The sequence below is a fragment of the Mauremys reevesii genome, linkage group 7, assembly GCF_016161935.1.
Source record: "Mauremys reevesii isolate NIE-2019 linkage group 7, ASM1616193v1, whole genome shotgun sequence".
Lineage (NCBI taxonomy): Eukaryota > Metazoa > Chordata > Testudines > Geoemydidae > Mauremys > Mauremys reevesii.
In genome coordinates, this window is record NC_052629.1 from 78,311,776 (window position 1) to 78,335,894 (window position 24,119).

The 24,119-nt window shown below is 53.1% G+C and overlaps 1 protein-coding gene across 8 annotated transcripts in view; it reads right to left on the reverse strand.

The window, feature by feature from the left end:
* Positions 1–24,119, reverse strand: part of CACNA2D2 (calcium voltage-gated channel auxiliary subunit alpha2delta 2) — a 643,579-nt gene that overhangs the window by 127,013 nt on the left and 492,447 nt on the right. For 4 of the 8 annotated variants that reach the window (XM_039547174.1, XM_039547177.1, XM_039547176.1 and 1 more), the window contains 2 exons: positions 20,698–20,787; positions 13,083–13,221 (listed from right to left, as the gene is read on the reverse strand). In XM_039547174.1, the coding sequence (XP_039403108.1) occupies positions 13,083–13,221; positions 20,698–20,787 (229 nt within the window). The remainder of the gene's footprint in view (positions 1–13,082; positions 13,222–20,697; positions 20,788–24,119) is intronic. The other 4 variants (XM_039547175.1, XM_039547178.1, XM_039547180.1 and 1 more) reach the window with 1 other exon arrangement.

The window sequence follows — 24,119 nt, forward strand, 5'->3', positions numbered from 1 at the left end:
CCACGTGCGAACCCCCTAAACGCTGGGAATCACTGCTTCCCTGCCTGCTGCCTCCTCCTAGTCCTTCCTTGAAACTGGTGGCTGCCATGTGGACTTCATGGGGCTGGCTAGAGACAGACGAGGTCCCCCTGCCACCCAAGATCACAGGCCTAATCTAATGCCTGAGATGCCCCTTTCATGGGGTCAGACCCTAACAATACCCCCCTTTTCCAGAGGGGAAGTGAGAGGCTGGCACTCTCCACGGAGCATCAACCTGTTTGAGCCTCAGCCCAGAGCCCCTTTCCCCTCCGTTCCCAGCCTTCTCTCTGCAGGGCTCCCTGGCCAGGGCCAGGCCTCACCCCTGGAGGGTGCCGGTCCTTGGGAGACACTGTCACTGGCTGCTCTCCCTAAATCGTGTTGGGCACATGGGCGTGGGGGACTCCACTGTATTGGGCTGAAAGCTACCCAGGGGAAATGATGCCAGCGATGGGGCCAGGCAGAGGGTTCCCTAAACAGGCTGGACTGGGGGGATGTCCTACCCATTGGATGCCCCATGTCCAGTCTCTATCCAGGGCCTGGCGCCCGCCTTCCCCGGTGGGGAGGGGCTGGTGTCATGCTGGGGTTTGGCTCCCCACACGGCAAACCCCATCAGCCAACAGTTACATGTGGGTACCCAAAGCATGACTGCCTGGGGCTGTGACTGCGTCTAGCTGCCCCCCCATTGCTGCTGGCTGGGCAGCCCTGCTGGGAAAGCCATGCTTCCCTGGTGAGTTACAGGTGAGCCGGTTGTCAAGCGCATTCCCTGGACAGGAAACCCTGGCTCTCTTTTTTTTTAAATTAAAACTAAATAAAGAGCAGGAAGAAACTTCTCCTGGCTCTGACCCTTTTCCTGGGAACTCACTTTCCATCATGGAGAAACGCCAGGCATTGGGGCTCGTAAATGGGCTTTGGAAAAAGAAGAAAAATGAAATTTACAACAAATGAGGCAGCGCTGATAGTTTCTAATTACCGCAGTTCCCTGGCATGGCTGCTCCTCCCATTTTAATATCCTTATGGAGGCACTGATCAGGGGTCTGCAGGGTCAGCCTCAAAGCCTTATTTTGACTCTGCCCCACCCTTTTAACTCTTTGGTTGCTGGAGCAACTGTTCTCACAGGCCTGGTCTACACTACGCAGCGTTAAACCGATTTAACCCTGCACCCATCCACACAACGAAGCCTTTTATATCGATATAAAGGGCTCTTTAAACCGATTTCTGTACTCCTCCCCGACGAGGGGAGTAGCGCTGAAATCGGTATTGCCATGTCGGATTAGGGTTAGTGTGGCCGCAATTCGACAGTATTGGCCTCCGGGCGGTATCCCACAGTGCACCATTGTGATTGCTCTGGAAAGCAATCTGAACTCGGATGCACTGGCCAGGTAGACAGGAAAAGCCCCGCGAACTTTTGAATTTCATTTCCTGTTTGCCCAGTGTGGAGCTCTGATCAGCACAGGTGGCGATGCAGTCCCAAATCCAAAAAGAGCTCCAGCATGGACTGTACGGGAGACTGGATCTGATCGCTGTATGGGGAGACAAATCTGTTCTATCTGAGCTCCGTTACAGAAGATGAAATGACAAAGCATTTGAAAAAATCTCCAGGCTATGATAGACAGAGGCCACAGCAGGGACTCAGCACAGTGCTGCGTGAGAAGCGTAATGGAAAGCTAAAGAATCAAATGGACGCTCATGGAGGGAGGGAGGAACGGAGGGAGGGAGGGGGTACTGAGGACTCCAGCTATCCCACAGTCCCCGCAGTCTCCGAAAAGCATTTGCATTCTTGGCTGAGCTCCCAATGCCTGAAGGGTCAAAAACATTTTCCCGGGTGTTTCAGGGTGTATGTATTCAATTTACACCCTTTCCCCCCGCCCGAAAGAAAAGGGAAAAAAATCGTTTCTCGCCTTTCTTCAATGTCACCCTATATCTACTGCATGCTGCTGGTAGACAGGGTGCTGCAGCGCTGAACACTAGCATCCTCTTCCTGGTGGCAGACAGTGCAAAATGACTGGTATCCATTGTCATCATCAGCTCGTGAGTGCTCCTGACTGGCCTCGGTGAGGTTGGCCGGGGGCGCCTTGGTAAAAATGGGAATGGCTCCTGGTCATTCCCAGCAGACGGTACAAAAGGCTTGGTAACCGTCCTCATCATAGCAGCTGGAGGCTGAGCTCCATCAGTCCCCACCTTTCATGTCTAAAGAAGATTCTGTACTCCCTGGACTATCATAGCAGCTGGAGGCTGCCTCCCCCTCATTTTATCTCACTAAAAACTCAGTGTTTCTTATTCCTGCATTCTTTATTACTTCATCACACAAATGGGGGGACACTGCCACGGTAGCCCAGGAGGGTTAGGGGAGGAGGGAAGCAACGGGTGGGGTTGTTGCAGGGGCACCCCCTAGAATGGCATGCAGCTCATCATTTCTGCGGGATCTCTGGGGCTCTGACCCGGAGCAGCTGTGCTCTCTGGTTCTCTAGTACACTTGCCCCATATTCTAGGCAGGACTGACTCTATTTTTAGACGAAACATAAAGAAGGGAATGACCCGGGGAGTCATTCCCATTTTTGTCCATGCGCCCCCAGCCGACCTCAGCGAGGCCAGCCAGGAGCACCCATGACAGCAGCAGACGGTACAAAAGGATTGATAACAATCATCGCCAATTTCCAAATGCAAACGGTGCAAAATGACTGATAACCATTATCTCATCTCCAATTTACAATGGCAGACAGTGCAATAGGGATGGTAAACATCTCTGCTACCTTGCAAAGGCAAATGAATGCTGCTGTGTAGCACTGCAGTACCGCCTCTGTCAGCAGCATCCAGTACACATACGGTGACAGTGACAAAAGGCAAAACAGGCTCCATGGTTGCCATGCTATAGTGTCTGCCAGGGCAATCCAGGGAAAAAGGGCGCGAAATGATTGTCTGCCGATGCTTTCATGGAGGAAAGATTGAGTGACGACATTTACCCAGAATCACCCGCGACACTGTTTTTGCCCCATCATGCATTGGGATTTCAACCCAGAATTCCAATGGGCGGGGGAGACTGCGGGAACTATGGGATAGCTACGGGATAGCTACCCACAGTGCAACGCTCCGGAAATCGACGCTAGCCTCGGTACACCGCCGAATTAATGTGCTTAGTGTGGCCGCATGCACTCGACTTTATACAATCTGTTTTAAAAAAACGGTTTCTGTAAAATCGGAATAATCTCGTAGTGTAGACATACCCATAGACTCATAGACTTTAAGGTCAGAAGGGACCATTATGATCATCTAGTCTGACCTCCTGCACAATGCAGGCCACAGAATCTCACCCACCCGCTCTGAGTTTGTGTGCAGCAGGACTGGGCAGGTAAGAAGTGCTCAGGAAATCTTTCTCCAAATTGAAAGCAAACTTGTTTCTTATGGTTCTTCGGCCTATTCTATCCAAAACCCCAATTTACTATCTTGGTGGGAATCTGTGCAGCTTGATACAGGGTAATGTATCTGTGCATCACGATTTCAGAGCTCACTCGTGCCTTCCAATATTCCCACAAGGTCTATGGTGCTGTGGTGGGGCAGCTGCTCCACACAGTGAGGAAGGGTTAAAACAGGCCAGAGGGAGCCTGCGCAGAACCCTCCAATTAGAGGAGAGCTCACTAAAAAAGCCAGTCAGGAAGTGGCTTGTTGCAGTGGCCAATCAGGGCCAGCAGGGGCCATATATAAAGGGCTGCTTAACAGAGCAGAGTGGGGTCTTTTTCTGCTTGCTAGGGAGAAGGATGGCTGCCTAGAAGCACCCTGGCTAGAACAGTGCTGGGTAGGGTAGCAGAGCAGAAGGAGCTTCTGGCTGACTGCTGCCAGACTGAGGCCCTGGAGGAAGGGCAGATAAGATACTAGGGGTGCCCCCACTTGCCCTGAGGGAAGTGGCTAACACAGACTGCAATTTGCCTCTGGAGCAAGGGACTAGACTGGTGACTGCAGTGGGCCACTGAGGCAAGTGGCTGGACTATAGATTGTCTCCCCCACTTTTGGGGGAACTGGCAACAGAGAGGGGGACACCATGGTCTGGGGAGTGACACGGGTCACAGTGGAGACAGCAAAGTGGGAGTAATGGCAAGTAAGACACCACCTGAGGAGGGTGCCCTGTGGAAGGACTTGTGCTAATTCCAGAATGGCCAGTAGGTGGTGCTATGGTGATGAGTCTCACACCACTACAGGTGCCCATCGCAAAACTGTCCTTTAATCTGATGGTTAGAGCTTCACAGCAGAGAATTTGCAGTGACCCCACCGGCTGTGGATCTCCACAGGAGAAGGGTCTGCCCTCTGCAGTCCTCTAAGGAGCTGCAGCGACAGCGTGCTCCTCCCACCATGGGAAGTTTTGGAGCTCTGTTGTCATGAGGGCTGGGCCCTGGCTGCAAAACCCAGAGTGAGGTCCAGAGTGAATTTCCCACGGCTGGGACCATTCGCAACAGGCTGGGAACCACCTCTGGACCCAGGCAGTTATTTCTCATTCAGTACGTAATAGTACTTATACGCAACCTTGTTTCTAAGCAGATGGAAGCACCAGTTGCTCATGAAGAGTCCAAGGGCAGCTTTCTCAAGACAGGTCTGTCTAGGGTGTCCCATTGCACAAAGAACATGCCAGCGCACTTAAAACTCACTATTGCCTTAACCAGACAGCTCATCTTTTTTCCTCAAGCCCCATCCATCCTCTCCAGCCGCACTGCTCAGCTCCTGAGCACAGCACAATGATCTGGCCTGGCCTCAGTGAGCTCCTCCTCCAGGACTCACCCCTCACAAGCTTCAGAGGCAGAGATCCTTTTCTGCTCCTGCTGCTCTGGCCGGATCAACCCCCAATCCTGGTCTCTTCCTTCCACAACAACACCCCTCTTTCTGAAGGGGCTGCACGGTCCTCTCGGCAGTCACTAGTGAGGATGCTGCACTGGACGGCCACCAGAGGGTGCTCTAAGACCCTCACTTTTCCTCTCTCCCCAGAACACACAGGTTGCTTCTCCAGCGCACCTGAAAGCTGCTCTCACGGAGCAGGGCGGGTGCGTGGATTGCTCCAGAAGCCAGGCTGCCAAGCTGGTACAAATCAGAGGTGCCCTGTCAGGTCCTGTCTCGTTCCTCCCCTGCAGCAGCAAGCACAGGAGTCATCCCCGCAGTCTAGTGTGCGTTGTTCAGTCCATATTTAAAAGCCTGTTTCCACAGCCCAGTCCCTTGGGGAGATGATTCCACAGCCTTGTAGCTCTTGCCAGCAGAAAGATCTCCCGAGACTCCAACTAAATTCTTCTCTCCCGCTTTGGTACCCAGGCCTCACCCTCGCTGGCATTTACACCCATTCCACACATCCAGACTGCTCTGCTCACACATCACCCTTCAGCTGGGCTCTGCCCTCTCCTGCGAGTCCCTGCCGTTAACCGCCGTTACCTTTGGTTCTGCGCTGCCCAGACCAAGTGGCCTTAATCTGCCCACACTGCACGTGCTTACTGCGCATGCTTAACTTTGCTCCCTCAGCTCTAGCTAGTTCTGAGCACGATCGAGGCTCTAGTAGCACCTGCTGCCCAGATGGTCTCCGCCATAGCCTGCAGGTGATGAGAGTCCATGACACCCCTCCCCAGAGAGTGTCTGCACAACTCCCAGGTGGGTGTGGGGGTATCACTGCAGAAGTTTGTATCTCAGGACCTTTGTGTTGCGACATGATGGCCTCATGCCAGATGTTTTGGGCCCTTTACAGTTCCCGGCATGACAGGGGAGCCCGCCACCAAAGGCAGCGTGGATGCTAATCACCCCCAAGAAGAAGGACCAGGGCTTGCTCTTGGGCCTACACGGGGCAGAACTCTGTTAATCCTCCACAGCCACAGCATAGGACACAAGAGCATCCAGCTCTTCCCCAAGCAAAGCCCATCTCTAGCTGACGGCTGTGGGGGATGGACGGTTGTTTCATGCCATTCACTGACCTGGGAGCAGAGTCCATTCCGGATGGGTGTGTGGAGCCACTGCCAGTTCTGCCATCACATCCTGTACCTGAGTCTATATCCAATGGGACATCAGGCCGGCCCAGGATCTTCACGCTGCAAATCAACGCACTGTCTCATGGCGCATGCAGCCTGTTGACTTCAAACACTGGGCTCCATCAGGCCTTCTCGACCCTGGTGGGCACCTGAAGCAGTGCAGAAACACTGCCCCAGGGGGCTCCAGGAGGAATCCTGCCTTGGGAAGGCACAGCCCCTCCTAGCACACGGGGAAGGCACCTGCTGCTCCACCCTTCCAAGGGCCCAAACACGACCGCCTTGACTCTCTGGAGATGCGGCTGCTACTGCCTCTGGCCAGACAGGAGAAGACAGATCCCCTAATCATTTCCTTCGCAGACACATACTGACCGGGGAGCCAGGCAAGGAGTGGGAGCAGAACAGCCTCCTGCCCAGCAGCAGAGAAGATGGGATGGAGCTGGCGCCAGTGTTTAATAAAAGGTTTAAAAAATGATCTAGCGGGGAGATGTGGTGGAAAGTCTGCCCCTGCAGCAAGGATTCCCGCAGTGTGGCCTCAGGCTGTGTGCCCGGGGGGGAGGGAGGGGGCAGAGAATCGCCAGGGCAGCATGCTGCAGACGGACCGGGCCTGCCCTAGACGCTGCAGGGTGTGTGTGTGTGCATGCACTGCAAAGTACGTGTGCATGTGGGGAGTGCACAGCAGCTACAGTCTGCAGCAGGGCCTGGCGTCTGTTCCCTCCAGCCCATTTCCTCATGCTGGAAGAGGCGCACCCATCGCCTGCCCTGCTCCTTTGATGAGCCAAGCACCGCTGCTGCCCCAAACAATCCCTAGCCTTACAGCCAGGGAGCATCCTGGCGTCCCATTCACACAGGGCGAACCAGAACGTGGCTCTATCTGTGGCCCTTGGCACTGGTGCTTAGATACCACAATGTCTGCTGCCTTGGAACTGTCACATAGTGCCTTGTGCTTTTACTCCAAGCCCTCTTCCCTCCCGCCATGCTGCATGCCAGGACTCCACCCCGACTCCACCACACTTGGCAGCTATTTCCACGCACCAGAACGCTGCTTCGGCTCATTTTTGCAATGGTTATTTCCAAAGAAGCAACGTTCTTCCCGACAGAGCTACTCAGTTCTGCCCCCACTCCCCTGCCCCCGCCGTCCCCTCCCGGCCATTATTTCTCCAAATAGGCCCCAACTCCCCGGAGTGAGTTAATCTCCAGTCTGATTTTCTTCCATAGCTGAGCATGGTGATTTATGTGGCTTTGGCAGGACATTAGCAATTGTGCCAGCTGAAGAGCAGGGGGTTGGAAATCATGAATATTTCATCCTGCTCACCCGCCCCATGCTTCCCCCCCTTCCCAGATCTCATGATTTGCTTCATTAGCTGCTTGGCCCGTGCTAGCTGGGTAATAAAACTAATTGCAATTTCTAATCCACTGATGCCGATGCAGTGAAATTGTTCCACGGATGTGCGCCTGTACATGCCGCTAACGAGTTTGTATATCAGCACATGATGGAAAGTGCGGTTAAATAAGGTGATGTGAGCTAGGCTCCAATCACAGGCGAGACGGCAATTGGAAGTGGAGGGGAGCCTCATTGGGCAGTTGGGGTATCTGTGTGTGTGATCTAGGAAGCTGTGTCTGGGCTCCCTACTTCCGTACTCCTAGCTGGGAGGAGGAGCATGAGTTTTCCGAGCTAATGTGTAAACAGTGACCTTGCTTAGGCCAAGAGTGGGGTTTGAACCTGGGACCTTCACAGCTAAAAGCATCAGCCTCAACCCCTCGTGCTAAAGGATAAAGGCCCTCTGTGACTGGCTGTCGCGGACTTATCAATGTCTATGGTGGACCAACCACGAGGCCAGTGGTTCTCAAACTTTTGTACTGGTGACCCCTTTCACACAGCAAGCCTCTGAGTGCGACCTCCCTTATAAATTAAAAACATGCTTTTATATATTTAACACCATTATAAATGCTGGAGGCAGAGTGGTGTTTGGGGTGGAGGCTGACAGCTCGCGAGCCCCCATGTAATAACCTCAAGACCCCCTGAGGGGTCCCGACCCCCTGTCTGAGAACCCCTGCACTAGACAAAAGGTTCCTGGTGTATCCAAAGTAGGGAGTCTGACCAGCTCCCTCACACAGGCTCAGTGCTCCCTGGGGCACGCTGGAGGGGAACTCTTGGCAGCTCCCTGGTGGGTACGTACTGCACAAATGTATATATGTGCTTGGCTCCATCCAGCACCATCAGGTCCCTTCATGTTCACAAGCACAAAATTCCCCATAACAGTGAAGCACAAAGTGTATGCACTATGGTTAGCAATGAGGAGCCAGAGAACCCCTGAGCCTTTGATGCAGGACTCCAGCTGGGCGCAGGTGATTTGCACTGCCAGTGTGTAGGATGTAGTGAGCAAGAGTCACAGCTTGCGGGCCCTGCTCTGCTTTGCAGGTTCCTGGTGAGAGGGCAGGAGCATGGGGCATGGGCGCACTCTAGTGTAACGGACAGCTTTAGAACTCAGCAGGCTCTGGCTTTGTCCTTGTTATTGTTCAAGGCCCAAAGACAACGTGATGGTTGATGAGTTTTGCTCATTTCTGGGGAAAGCCCAGGGTTGCTCCCAACAACCAGCCAAAGTTGGGAGATAACACAGAAATGAAAGACCTCATCCTCTGGGTGGGAAGGGACCTCAGTGAGACAATGCTCCCTGCATGAATGCAGCGCGGCTCTCATTTTCTGCAAGCCAGTGCAGGTAGCAGGTAGCCGATCCCAATCTCCTTCTCAGTCACAATGCAGAAGACTCTCCTACCAGGCCCTCAAGCCCAAAGACCTGCAGTGGGACAGTCTATGGGAATTCATACTCATCCCTTTGCTATTTGACAGCTCCCTGACTCTATCCCGGGGCTAGTTAACTTGGTGCCAACTCCTCTCGGGCCCCTGGTGAATCTAACCACCCCAGGTGCTGCTCGAATCTGCTGATTGAGGTCGGCTGTGCTGCAAGGAGCATTCTTCTAGCTGGTTCAGAGCAAAGCCTCTTTGGATCATGTCAACATTAGGAGCCAGCACCAAACCACGCTGTTCCTCCAACGCAGCTTAGCCACTGTGCGGAATGCCAACCTGGCTCCTGGATGAAGACGCCACCCTCACCGCACGTCCCGGGCAGCGGCGTCAAATCCAGCCTCAAACACCTCAGGTGATGGGGACACCACAACTTCCTCTGCAACACGTCCCATCACCCGGGGGGCCTTTGAATTAATGCATTCCTCTCCATTAGCTCACCCGGACGTGTCTGTCTCTGTCACAGGGGATCACTGTACTGGCTCAGACCAACGAGCCATCTAAGGCTGGTACCTTGACCTGATGCTTTGGAGGAAAGCGGAAGAGACCCACAATGGACAGTGTCAGAATGCTCTGCTCAGTGGGGAGGGTTCATCCCAGCTGCTGTCAGGAGGAGGTGCTGTGACTGGACCATCCTCTGGGAGTAACAGAGGGGCAAGGGACTCTTCTGGTAAGTGCCCATCTTTAAAAAAGGGAAGAAGGAAGATCCAGGGAACTACAGGCCAGTCAGTCTCACCTCAGTCCCTGGAAAAATAATGGAACAGGTCCTCAAGGTATCAATCCTGAACCACTTAAAGGAGGGGAAAGTGATCAGGAACAGTCAGCATGGATTCACCAAGGGCAAGTCATGCCTGACTAACCTAATTGCCTTCTATGATGAGATAACCGGCTCTGTGGATGAGGGGAAAGCAGTGGATGTGCTATTTCTGGACTTTAGCAAAGCTTTTGATACAGTCTCCCACAGTATTCTTGCCAGCAAGTTAAAGAAGTATGGGCTGGATGAATGGACGGTAAGGTGGATAGAAAACTGGCTAGATGGTCGGGCTCAACGGGTAGTGATCAATGGTTCCATGTCTAGTTGGCAGCCGGTATCAAGTGGAGTGCCCCAAGGGTCGGTGCTGGGGCCGGTTTTATTCAATATCTTCATTAACGATCTGGAGGATGGTGTGGACTGCACCCTTAGCAAGTTTGCAGATGACACTAAACTGGGAGGAGTGGTTGATACGCTGGAGGGTAGGGATAGGATACAGAGGGACCTAGACAAATTAGAGGATTGGGCCAAAAGAAATATGATGAGGTTCAACAAGGACAAGTGCAGAGTCCTGCACTTAGGACGGAAGAATCCCATGCACTGCTACAGACTAGGGACCGAATGGCTGGGCAGCAGTTCTGCAGAAAAGGACCTAGGGGTTACGGTGGACGAAAAGCTAAATATGAGTCAACAGTGTGCCCTTGTTGCCAAGAAGGCTAATGGCATTTTGGGTTGTATAAGTAGGGGCATTTCCAGCAGATTGAGGGATGTGATCATTCCCCTCTACTCAGCACTGGTGAGGCCTCATTTGGAGTACTGTATCCAGTTTTGGGCCCCACACAACAAGAAGGATGTGGATAAATTGGAGAGAGTCCAGCGGAGGGCAACAAAAATGATTAGGGGGCTGGAGCCCGTGACTTATGAGGAGAGGCTGAGGGAACTGGGATTGTTTAGTCTGCAGAAGAGAAGAATGAGGGGGGATTTGATAGCTGCTTTCAACTACCTGAAAGGGGGTTCCAAAGAGGATGGATCTAGACTGTTCTCAGTGGTAGAAGATGACAGAACAAGGAGTAATGGTCTCAAGTTGCAGAGGGGGAGGTTTAGGTTGGACATTAGGAAAAACTTTTCCACTAGTAGGGTGGTGAAGAACTGGAATGGGTTACACCTAGGGAGGTGGTGGAATCTCCTTCCTTAGAGGTTTTTAAGGTCAGGCTTGACAAAGCCCTGGCTGGGATGATTTAGTTGGGTTTGGTCCTGCTTTGAGCAGGGGGTTGGACTAGATGACCTCCTGAGGTCCCTTCCAACCCTGAGATTCTATGATTCTATGTCATGAGGGGCTCTGGCTTAACAATGGCCCAGTAGGCTAAGGACTTGGGAGGTGCTATCTGTAGCACACCTACCTCCACCCCAATGGGACTAGTTATGGGACAGGGAGCTGGCCTTAAAAGCAGGGTGCTCCTCCCCTCCCACCCTCCCCTTCTGGGGACACCGAGACGATGCCTGGGGGGTGAAATACAGCTAAGCTCTTCCAAGGAAGCTGCAGGGCCGGCTGCTCCTATTAACAGTGTTGGCATGGGAAGCTCATTAGAAAGAAAGAGGGTTGCTCTGCAGCCACGCAGGGACCAAGCACTAACTGGGCTCCAGATAGGCAGCTGTACCGAGAGGTTTGGAAAACACCCGATGCCTATTCCCACCCCCCGTATGGCGAGATCGCTGGCAGTGTTTTAGACAGCCCCAGCCATAGGGGTTAGAGGGCAAGGACTTTGCCTCACTGACAGAGACTGAAGGTAGGTGCCCGTACCTCCCTCGTGAGAGCCAGCCAGTGATGGTGCTGGGTAACTAGCAGACCCCGTGGCCACAGTGCAATACAACTGGGGCTTCTACGCATGCGTTCCCCAAGCTCCTTTCCCATCTGACACCACGGTTCACCAGGAGACAGTGATGCCCGGGCAGACCATGTGTGAGAGCTCTCCAACTTTAGCCACTCATGACAAGGCCGAGGCCAGTCTGCAACAATGGATGCACCACTGGTCCAGCCACTCCACGGCCCTGCTTCTCACAGAGGCCAGTCTCTAATGCGGCAGAGGGAGGTGGTCCCCTCTCACCCACCAAGCACCTGACTGCGCAGTAGCACTGGGTGAGGAGGATGGAGAGCCCCGGAGGACCAAGTGGCAGCAAAGGTGGGCTGGGTTCCAGGGCAGCGGGGTGACACATTCCCTTTCCCGGTATGTGAAGCCAGCCAGGTCAGTCCCGTGGCAGAGAATGGACCATGGCTCCCTTCGCTGCCTCCTTCCCTTCCCTCTCTTTGCAATTCAGCATCGAGCAACGCTGAGACTGGAGAGACGGGGTCTGCTGGGCCGTCCCATCCCACCCATGGTCTTGACTATAGTCCTGTCCTATTCCTCTGCCCTCTTAGGAACTGAGTCAGTGTCTCAGCCGCAGCAAGTTCTGCGAGATACAGACACATCCATCGCATGTCCGGCAGCAAAAGCTCCCGGCGGTTGGCCCCCCTCTTACTTGATCAGGTTGTTCTTTGGCACCAAGCTCACAAACCCAACACAGGCCAGGGCTTTTGTTTGACAGCGAGAGGGAAACCAGGGGAGAGCAGCCTCGGACCAGCGGCAGTGACACTATGGCCAGCACACACAATCCCACGGCTTCATCTGAGTCATTAGGCTGGGCTGCTGACATTCTCAGCGTGGTCTGGGAGAAACCGGCTGCGCCATTGTGAGTGGAGACTGGGGAGCTATTTACCAACTGTTCTGCAGGGAAGGGAACTGCCCACACAGCGTCAGCATGAGGCAAACTTTCCATGCAGGAGCGTGGCTTACAGAGGGAGGCAGAGAGATACCAAGGGGCCTTGCAAGGACCAACTCTCCCATTACAGAGCGGTGGAGGTGACAGAACCCCAGGGCAAAGCGACAGGGTGGTTTTGGTGCAGTGCCGCTAATCGTCCAAGACTTCGCCTGGGCGCTGCAATGGCTGGAGGTGGATGGAACCTCCCCTAGGTTGGGGAGTCTTTGGAGTCAGACCCATCTCTGCTATAATCCCGGCTCCCTTGAACAGGGGAGGGAGGGGTTCACTCACTGTAGCACGCACACCCCTCCTCCCAGCGGCAGCTTTGCCAGGGGAAGGTGCATGCTCCATCTTCCACAGGCCACGCCATGTAACTGCATTGACGGGACATTCGTGCAGGGGCTCAACAGCTCTACATTTACAGCAGCCTTTTGAGTCCCCAGACTCTGGTAGTCACAGGCTGTGCGTTATTTTTCATAAACCATGAGTTGCCCAAAGACAATAATAGAGAGAGGAGAGCTAACCCATGAGCGCGGCCCTCTGTCCCTCCCTCAAGATCTTTACATCAAGGTCAGAGGGCTCTCTCTAAAAGACACAATCTAGCTCAGTCAGAGTTATTGACTTGATAGAGAATTACTGGATGGAGCTCTCTGACCTACGTTATGCAGGGGGGTCAGCCTAAGTGATCAGAATTGTCCCTAGAAATTTAGGAGAAAGCAGCACTCACAGCCTTTGTAGATGTCCGTAGGGATCTGCACAGCGGCATACGAATAGTTAACCTTGGTTTTGAAGTTCACATCTTCGGTAAACTCCAGCTTCAAGGAGTTGGACTTCTCCCTTTCTATCTCTTCTCCCTCTGGATCATCCTGGGAAGAGAACAGAACACAGCTTGTCAACACACCGCCCAACCTGGGACAGGCAGAGCGAGTGGTGGGAGGGCCGAGCGTGGGTAGCGCTTAGCCCAGGGCAGCCCAAGCACAGTGAGATCCCACGGTGGTCCAGCCGCCAGACCCACGTCACGCATCAACACAGTGCGGGGCAGATGAAGGCACCCGTGCATGTCAGAATGCTAGGGTTGGCATGGGACTGCGTAGCTGTAACTCGCCAGCCCTACCACCCACCAGGACCAGCGCATGGTGTGGATACCAGCCAGGCAAAGCGATCACATGCACAGGGGAGATAGGCAATTCTAGCTCTAGTGCGGTGATTAAATTTAACCCCTCACTGCCCACCTCCTAATCACATCTGGAGGCACAGACCCAAAGAGCCTTGGCAAGAGCAGTCAAGGCAGGGGGCTTAGAAAGAAACCCTCTGCTCTCCACAGAAAAGGCTGGTCGAAGCCCCGGAGGCCCAGGTTCAGCTCTGAGCAGGGTGTTATCCTACAGGGTTGGCTCCAAGTGGTTTGTGCCAAGAGCGCGTCTCTCTTTTGGTGGGTCCCTAGAGACCACAGGGGCTGGTTTTCCAGGTGCGGAGCCCACACAATGGCTAGTGCTGTAGCCACTCAGCTCTGCTGACACAATCAGATCCACAGCGTCTTTCTGCTCCCGTTACAGCTCCCGTGGCACTTTTTGGAAGAGGAGGGGGTTGGCACTACTGTCTTGGAGGATATTTCCCTTGGAGGATATTTCCCAGGGCTGGCTCCAGGCACCAGCTTAGCAAGTAGGTGCTTGGGGTGGCCACTCCGGAGAGAGGCGGCACGTCCAGGTATTCGGCGGCAATTCGGCAGAGGGTCCCTCACTCCCGCTAGGAGCGAAGGACCTCCCGCTGAATTGCCGCAGATCGCGATCATGGCTTTTTTTTTTTTTTTTTGGCTGCTTGGGGCCGCAAAACTCCTGGAGCTCGCCCTGCCCCCCGCCATTGCGCTCTGCAACGTTTGTTTCCCTCTCACCCCAGAAGTGGCTGCATTTCAGTGAGGCTGCATGCACCGAGTTTGTAAAGAGCCTTGGGCTCCTCTGAGATGGAAGGCGCTATCAACATCACAACACTTCATGTTACTATGGTCGCTGGCGTCTGAGGAATGCCAGGAACGAGTTCCCCAGACACAGTCAACCAGCATAATTTTCTGCAGTGACTCAGCCCTCATCCCATTCCTTACCGTGCCCCCTGCTGGGAGAACCTTATTCCCCACAGTGCCTCCTATTGGGAATGGAGTGGCTGGCAGTTCCTCTCCCATTCCTACAGCGCCTCCTACTGGGAGAGGTCAAGGCTGGCATAGCTGGGCGCTCCCCCCACAGCCTGTGCTCCTGTGCTATTCCCAAATACCCTGCTGGGAGAGGCTGGGACTGGAGTAACTATGAGCTCCCTAAAGCCAATTCCCCTCCATCTCTGCAGCAGCCTCCAGCCTCCCCTGTTACCCAGAGACGAGCTTGGAGCTTTGTGTATCAACTCGTGTAGGTGGAGATGATGAGGGAAGCTAGCTGTGTGCGAGGACAAGCCGGTTCCTGGCTCGCTCCTCAGCTCCGTGTCACCTTGCCTCTCTGTTTTCAGTGGCACCGCAGGTATTAAATCAGACAAAAAATAAAAACCACCCTGAAAATCAATTAGCAGAAAAAGGCGACTATCAAAGAACAAATTAAAACGGAGTGCGGCTTAGTGCTCTGTCAATAAGCAATGCAAACAATATTTAATTATGGTGGAGAGACAGCAAATTCCCCACTGCTGGAGCTGGAACACACTGGCTCTCTTTCACACTCCACTTCCCTCTCCCTCGCCGAAGCAGACTGCCATATCCTTGGCAAGGAAACTGAATGAAGGGACCTGTTGCCGTTTAGAAGGAGATTTAACCTGGTGAAGAGGCAAAAAAATCTCTCGAAGCAGAAGCATGGGGCTGGGCTCTGATGACTTGCTGGCCCCATGCAGGCCAGTGCAGGGATCTCCAGAGAGCTCCGTGCATGCAGGGGCAGGGGCAGATCACAGCTGAGATGCAGGCCTGAGAGCTGAGCAACATCCTGTGGCACTTAGGGATGCAGATCTCAGCACAATAGCCAGCAAGGGGCAAGGAGGCTGCTCCAGGTGCAGCCAGCACAAAACAGAGACTGAAGGGAACTCCAGGGAACATGCCACCCCAGAGCCAGGCTCATCTGCCACAGCCTAGCAGGCCCACCGAGCCTAGGGCCATCCACACAGGAGCTTGGAGAAGGACATTGGCAGCGGCAGGTGCTGCCATTGGGGACAGGAGGAACCTCTCCTCTCTGCAGGACACTTCTCTCTGTGGAGCCAGCACCATCCCCCAGAGGGAGACTGGCAACAAATCCCCTTCCAGCAGCCCTCTAAAACTCCCCCCAGCTCAGGGATGGGGACACCAGTGAATGGTCCTTTCTCCCCCCGGCTAGTCACTTCAGTGATGGGCACATGACAATACAGCAGATTGGAAAAACAGAGACATACACATGCTCAGTGGAGCAGCCCGGGCTACTTGCCATCAGGGCCGCTCTCCTGGCTGTTCCAGCCGCTGAGAGCCCAGGGGAAGGAGATGTGTGGCCTGAAAGGCCCCCAGGACTCTGTAGGGCAGGGCCTCTCAGCTTTCCCCTAGCACGGACCACCTCCAGAAGCAAGAGATTATCTGGCTGGTGTGACAAAGTTCCTCCTCTACCTTGGTGGGTCCTGCGCTTATTGGCAGATTTGCTCACCTCAGTGATCTTCCCCACAGTCTCAGTCAACTTCTCCTGTGTCTGATCAGGAGTGGGGAGGTTTGGGGGGAACCCGGGCCCGCCCTCTACTCCGGGTTCCAGCCCAGGGCCCTGTGGATTGCAGCTGTCTATAGTGCCTCCTGTAACAGCTGCATGACAGCTACAACTCCCTGGGCTACTTCCCCATGGCCTCCTCCAAACACCTTCTTTATCCTCACCACAGGACCTTCCTCCTGGTGTCTGATAACACTTGTACTCCTTAGTCCTCCAGCAGCACATCCTCTCACTCTCAGCTCCTTGTGCCTCTTGCTCCCAGCTCCTCACACGCACTTCCTCTCCTCTGGCTCCCCCTCCCTGACTGGAGTGAGCTCCTTTTTAAACCCAGGTGCCCTGATTAGCCTGCCTTGATTGGCTGCAGGTGTTCTAATCAGCCTGTCTGCCTTAATTGGTTCTAGCAGGTTCCTGATTACTTTAGTGCAGCCCCTGCTCTGGTCACTCAGGGAACAGAAAACTACTCATCCAGTGACCAGTATATTTGCCCTCTACCAGACTCCTGTACCCCACTGGTCTGGGTCTGTCACATATCCCTCCCCCCTGCTCAACACCAAGGGGTTGGGCAGCTTGGGATTCTCCTTGTTCCGCTGCATCCATTGAAGAGGGGCATGGTCGGTCACGAGGACAAATCTGCGCCCGAGCAAGTAGTAGCGCAATGCTTCCATGGCCCATTTTACGGCGAGGCACTCTCTCTCTCTCCACCACTGCATATTTTTGTTCCCTCGGAAGGAGTTTCCTACTAAGGTAGATAATCGGGTGTTCCTCCTCCCCGACCATCTGTGATAGAATGGCCCCCAACCCTACTTCCGATGCATCTGTCTGCAGGATAAATTCCTTGGTGAAATCAGGGGCTATCAGTACAGGGTTACTGCAGAGGGCAGTCTGTAGGTCTGTGAATGCTTCCTCTGCTATGTCAGACCATCTCACCAGATAAGGTCCACGGGCTTTCACTAGGTCTGTCAGGGGGCTTGCCCTCGTGGCAAAGTGGGGGATAAATCGTCGGTAATACCCCATTATACCTAGGAATGCCCGGACTTGTTTCTTGCGATGTGGTCGGTGCCAATTTTGGATGGCTTCCAACTTGTTCACTTGGGGTTTTACCAGACCTTTTCCCACAATGTAGCCAAGATATTTGGCCTCCATAAACCCCACGGCGCACTTGGCAGGGTTTGCTGTAAGGCCAGCTCACCTGAAGGTATCAAGGACTGCCTCCACCTTCTCTAGGTGGGTTTCCCAGTCTGGGGTATGAATGACCACATCGTCCAAGTAGGCAGCAGCATAACTGGTATGCGGGCGTAATAGCTTGTCCATGAGGCGCTGGAATGTAGCTGGGGACCCATGGAGTCCAAAAGGGAGGACAGTATATTGAAGAAGACCCTCTGGTGTAGAGAACGCAGTCTTTTCCTTTGCGTCTTCCACAAGGGGAATCTGCCAGTACCCTTTGTTAAGTCTAGAGTAGTCAAATACCGGGCATTACCCAGACGGTCCACTAGCTCATCTATGCGAGGTATGGGGGATGCGTCAAACTGGGATACTTCGTTTAGTCGCCGGAAGTCGTTGCAAAACCTTGTGGTGCCACTGACTGTGGGATTCTTCGATGATCCCCAACTCCAGCATTTTTTTTACTTCTGCTTTTATTTCCTCCCTTTTGGCCGCTGGTACCCAATAGGGCCTCATTGTTATTCTGGCCCCAGGGTTCGTGACGATGTGGTGATATGTCTCGGTTGTTCGACCCGGTTTTGTCGAGAACACATCTTGGTTCTGGAAGATCATCTCAGACACCTCATTCTTCTGGTCTGGTGTTAAATCGGGAGACACTCTCACCTGTTTGGAAGGCTTGTTTTCCTGGGTTAGGTCTTTTTGGACAGTTATGCACACCTCTTGTGCATGCCAGGGTTTCAGAAGGTTGATGTGATAAATCTGTTCTTGTTTTCGGTGTCGTGGCTGCTGTACCTTGTAGGTTACTTCCCCCACGGGTTCAACCACCTCATAGGGCCCCTGCCATTGGGCCAGAAGCTTGCATACTTCCATGGGTACCAACACCATCACCCGATCCCCTGGTTGGAACTGTTGGACTTTTGCCTGGTGATTGTAATGGGTTCTCTGGGCCTCTTGTACCTTTTCCAAATGTTCCCGTACAATAGGGGTGACCCGGGCTAGCCGGTCTCGCATCTGTAATACATGTTCTATTATATTTCTCCCCTCATTGGGTTCCTCTTCCCAGATCTCTTTGGCGATATCTAGTATGCCATGGGGGTGATGCCCGTATAATAACTCGAAGGGGGAAAACCCAGTTGAGGCCTGAGGTACCTCCCGGATAGCGAACATAAGATAGGGCAGTAGGGTGTCCCAATCCTTCCCGTCCCGACTTACCACCTTCCTTATCATAGCCTTGAGGGTTCGGTTAAACCTTTCTACCAACCCATCAGTCTGCAGATGGGAGACTGAAGTTCTCAGAGTATGTATATGGAGCAGCGTACAGAGGTCCTTCATTAGCTTTGACATAAATGGGGTTCCTTGGTCTGTTAATATCTCCTTTGGTAGCCCCATTCGGGCAAAGATCCCCACCAGCTCTTTGGCTATCGTTTTAGAGGCTGTGTTCCGCAGGGGGATGGCTTCTGGGTAGCGAGTAGCATTGTCCAAAACAACAAGTATATATTGGTGACCCCGAGCTGTCTTCTCCAGGGGTCCCACTAGGTCCATGGCTATTCGCTCAAAGGGGACCTCTATGATGGGAGGGGGTACTAAAGGTGCCCTCAGGTGGGGACGGGGACTGTGCAGCTGACACTCCGGGCAGGACGCACAGTATCTCAGCACTTCTTCATTTACTCCGGGCCAGAAGAACCGTCATAGGATTTATGCCAGGGTCTTCTCTACCCCCAAATGCCCCCCAAAAAGATGACCATGAGCAAGACTTAATACAGCGTTCTGGTGTTTTTGAGGTACTAGGATCTGCTGTACCTTCTGCCCCTGTACTGGTGATTCTTCTTCATTATGATAAGAGATTCTTCTTCATTATGAAGTAGGGTCCTGGTCCCTGGGTTTTCCCTTCCACGGGGACCCCATCTATTTCAGTCACCTCCTTCCTAATGTTGTCGTACCTTGGGTCTTCAGCCTGGTCTCGTCCAAAATTTCCTCTCCCAGGGCTAATCTGCCCAAGAACTAGGGGCCCAGTCTCTGTTGCCTCTACTGGTTCAGAAGCGTTAGGGTCGGGGTCAGACTCAGGTGCTTCTCCCTCCTGGGTGGCCTCCTTTTCAGCTGCTCGGGTCCGCCTACCTACGAGAGCGACCCTCTGGCTCTGAGTCAGTATTCGGGTTCCCATGGCCTTAGCTGCCCTCCTTTCCTTTTTCGACTTTCTGCCCTGTCTGGGAATGGAAAATAAATCTGGGGATATTTTCAGAAGACTGGGGGCTGACAGTCTACTGTGGATGCCTCACTAATTTCAGGGTTCCCCTCTTTCTCCAATCCTCCCACTGGGAGTAAGTCTCCAAACCCTGGGAAGTCCCTCCCCATGAGCACCGGGTATGGGAGTTTAGGGACTACACCTGCTGCTACCTCAGTAGTGTTCCCCTGAATCTCAATTTTTACTGGGATGGTGGGGTAATAACCAACTGTCCCATGGACACATGTTATCCCCGTACGCTTAGCCCGTAGCAGCTGACTACACTTCACGAGCTTCCCCGAGACAAGCGTGATAGCACTCCCCGAATCAACCAGTGCCGTGGTCTCTAACCCATTTAGCTTTACTGGTCTGGTGTACATATGTGGGGTTAGTGAGACCCCCACAAGGTGGATTAGGGAGCATGGGTCTGTCCAGTTCCCCATACACTGCATAGGCTCCTCAGCATTGGGACACTGTGCAGCTATATATCCCCACTCCCTGGAGGCATAACATCTGTATGGGGCCCTAGGCATTCCCCGGTCTCTTGGTTTGGGCAGTCTAACATCCCGATCCTCTTCTCCCTCAGTGCTCCCACTCTTTGAGGCTTCTGGTGGGCCTTCAGCCCCTCTCTTTTTCCACCTGTGATCTCCCGGTTGCCCAGTCACCCGAGCTCTAGGGCTTGGTGCTGCTAGTTTAACCCGGGGTGTCTCTTCCTTAACTGCTCGGGTCAGCTCCCTCACCATCCTTCGCCTCTTTACCAGTGTGACAACCTCATCATAGGTGGAGGGTTCATTCTGGCTTACCCAGGCACGAAGGTCTGGCGGTAGCCCTCTCATGTATCGGTCGATGACCAGAACCTCTAGTATCTCTTCCGGACTCTGGGACTCCGTTCGCAACCACTTTCGTGCGAGATGGATGAGGTCATATAATTGGGACTGCAGGGTTTTGTTTTCCTGGTACCTCCACTCGTGATACCGCTGGGCCCGCACTGCGGTCGTTACCCCAGATCTGGCCAGGATCTCTGCTTTCAGCTGGGGGTAGTCTGCTGCAACCTCTTCAGGCAGATCATAGTAGGCCTTCTGGGCCTCCTCACACAGGAATGGGGCAAGGATGCCAGACCACTGATCTCGAGGCCAGGCCTCCCACAGGGCTGTCCTCTCAAATGCCAGAAGATAGGCCTCTACATCATCCTCCCGCGTCATTTTCTGCAGCCAATGGCTGGCCCGTATGATCTGCATCCCATCATGGCCGCGGTTCAGCTCTGTAAGGGTCTTTACCTGGTTTACCAGATCCCGCAACATAGCTTGGTCTTGAGAAGCCTGGTCCATCAGCAGGCGATTAGTCTCTTGCTGCAGCCACACTGCCTCCTGTTGGGCCACCATAGCTTGTATCAATGCCCACACTAAGTCATCCATTGTGGTGAAAAAAAAATAAACCCCCTACTTTTTTTTTTTTTTTAAATCACCCTCCTTCTGCCGCGCTGTGCACTCCAAATCCCAGCCCTGACACCAGTTATGACAAAGTTCCTCCTCTACCTTGGCGGGTCCTGCACTTATTGGCAGATTTGCACACCTCAGTGATCTTCCCTACAGTCTCGGTCAACTTCTCCTGTGTCTGATCAGGAGTGGGGAGGTTTGGGGGGAACCCGGGCCCGCCCTCTACTCTGGGTTCCAGCCCAGGGCCCTGTGGATTGCAGCTGTCTATAGTGCCTCTTGTAACAGCTGCATGACAGCTACAACTCCCTGGGCTACTTCCCCATGGCCTCCTCCAAACACCTTCTTTATCCTCACCACAGGACCTTCCTCCTGGTGTCTGATAACGCTTGTACTCCTTAGTCCTCCAGCAGCACCCGCACCCGCTCTCACTCTCAGCTCCTTGTGCCTCTTGCTCCCAGCTCCTCACACACACTTCCTCTCCTCTGGCTCCTCCTCGCCTGATGGGAGTGAGGTCCTTTTTAAACCCAGGTGCCCTGATTAGCCTGCCTTGATTGGCTGCAGGTGTTCTAATCAGCCTGTCTGCCTTAATCGGTTCTAGCAGGTTCCTGATTACTCTAGTGCAGCCCCTGCTCTGGTCACTCAGGACACAGAAAACTACTCATCCAGTGACCAGTATATTTGCCCTCTACCAGACTCCTGTACCCTACTGGTTTGGATCTGTCACACTGGTCACCTCCCTCCCTTTGTGATTGCTGAGACCCCTCCTGCCTTCCACCTGGCATCTACAGCCACGGCTTACATGGAAAAGCAGTGCTAGCAAACTACTGCATGGGACTGTCATGCAAGGGAGCAGTTTGGGCTCGGGTATTTGGTGGGGGAGAGATTAGCCTGGAATCAGTTTCCTGGGGGCTAGTGTCTCAGAGACCTTAGCAGGAGGGCCCAGCTCTCTCTGGGCCTGGTATATCACTACGGAGCATCTGGGGGATCCTGTGGGGCAGACAGGTCAGGAATGTTATGGCCCAGGGCTTTCCCTACCTCTGTTTCCCTACTTCCTCTCTGCATCCCCCTCCCCACGTCTTTAAGGCATGAGTGAGCAGGAATCATAGAATCATAGAAGATTAGGGTTCGAAGAGACCTCAGGAGGTCATCTAGTCCAACCCCCTGCTCAAAGCAGGACCAACCCCAACTAAATCATCCCAGCCAGGGCTTTGTCAACCCTGATCTTAAAAACCTCTAAGGAAGGAGATTCCACCACCTCCCTAGGTAACCCATCCCAGTGCTTCACCACCCTACACCACCCTCTGGTTTCTGTAAAGGGAAATCGTGTCTTACTAATCTATTAGAGTTCTTTGAAGGGGTCAACAAACATGTGGACAAGGGGGATCCGGTGGACATAGTGTACTTAGATTTCCAGAAAGCCTTTGACAAGGTCCCTCACCAAAGGCTCTTATGTAAATTAAGCTGTCATGGGATAAAAGGAAAGGTCCTTTCATGGATTGAGAACTGGTTAAAGGACAGGGAACAAAGGGTAGGAATTAATGGTAAATTCTCAGAATGGAGAGGGGTAACTAGTGGTGTTCCCCAAGGGTCAGTCCTAGGACCAATCCTATTCAATTTATTCATAAATGATCTGGAGAAAGGGGTAAATAGTGAGGTGGCAAAGTTTGCAGATGATACTAAACTGCTCAAGATAGTTAAGACCAAAGCAGATTGTGAAGAACTTCAAAAAGATCTCACAAAACTAAGTGATTGGGCAACAAAATGGCAAATGAAATTTAATGTGGATAAATGTAAAGTAATGCACATTGGAAAAAATAACCCCAACTATACATACAACATGATGGGGGCTAATTTAGCTACAACGAGTCAGGAAAAAGATCTTGGAGTTATCGTGGATAGTTCTCTGAAGATGTCCACGCAGTGTGCAGAGGCGGTCAAAAAAGCAAACAGGATGTTAGGAATCATTAAAAAGGGGATAGAGAATAAGACTGAGAATATATTATTGCCCTTATATAAATCCATGGTACGCCCACATCTCGAATACTGTGTACAGATGTGGTCTCCTCACCTCAAAAAAGATATTCTAGCACTAGAAAAGGTTCAGAAAAGAGCAACTAAAATGATTAGGGGTTTAGAGAAGGTCCCATATGAGGAAAGATTAAAGAGGCTAGGACTCTTCAGTTTGGAAAAGAGAAGACTAAGGGGGGACATGATAGAGGTATATAAAATCATGAGTGATGTTGAGAAAGTGGATAAGGAAAAGTTATTTACTTATTCACATAATATAAGAACTAGGGGTCACCAAATGAAATTAATAGGCAGCAGGTTTAAAACAAATAAAAGGAAGTTCTTCTTCACGCAGCGCACAGTCAACTTGTGGAACTCCTTACCTGAGGAGGTTGTGAAGGCTAGGACTATAACAATGTTTAAAAGGGGACTGGATAAATTCATGGTGGCTAAGTCCATAAATGGCTATTAGCCAGGATGGGTAAGAATGGTGTCCCTAGCCTCTGTTCATCAGAGGATGGAGATGGATGGCAGGAGAGAGATCATTTGATCATTGCCTGTTAGGTTCACTCCCTCAGGGGCACCTGGCATTGGCCACTGTCGGTAGACAGATACTGGGCTAGATGGACCTTTGGTCTGACCCGGTACGGCCTTTCTTATGTTCTTATGTTCTTATGTACTAGTGAAATAGTGTTTCCTAATATCCAACCTAGACCTCCCGCACTGCAACTTGAAACCATTATTCCTTGTTCTGTCATCTGCCACCACTGAGAACAGTCTAGATCAGGGGTCTCAAACTCAAATGACCACGAGGACCACATGAGGACTAGTACATTGGCCTGAGGGCCACATTACTGACACCGCCCCTCTGCCGCCCTCGGCCCCGCCCCCACCCCACCCCTTCCATGAGGCCCCGCCCCTGCCCCACCTCTTCCCATCCCCTCCCTGCCCCCATTCAAATCCCTTCCCCGAAATCCCCACCCCAACTCCGCCCCCTCCCTGCCCCCAGGCAGTGCAGGAGGGGTGTGGGGTGTGGCAGGGGCTCAGGGCAGGGAGTTGGGGTGTGGGGTGCAGGAGGGATGAGGGATGCAGCAGGGGGTCAGGGCAGGGGGTCGGGGTGCAGGAGGGGTGCGGCAGTGGTTTCAGGGCAGGGAGTTGGTGTGGGGTGCAGAAGGGGTGGGGTGCAGCAGGGGGTCAGGGCAGGAGATTGGGGTACAGGAGGGGTGCAGCAGGGGACTTGTGGCAGTGGGTTGGGG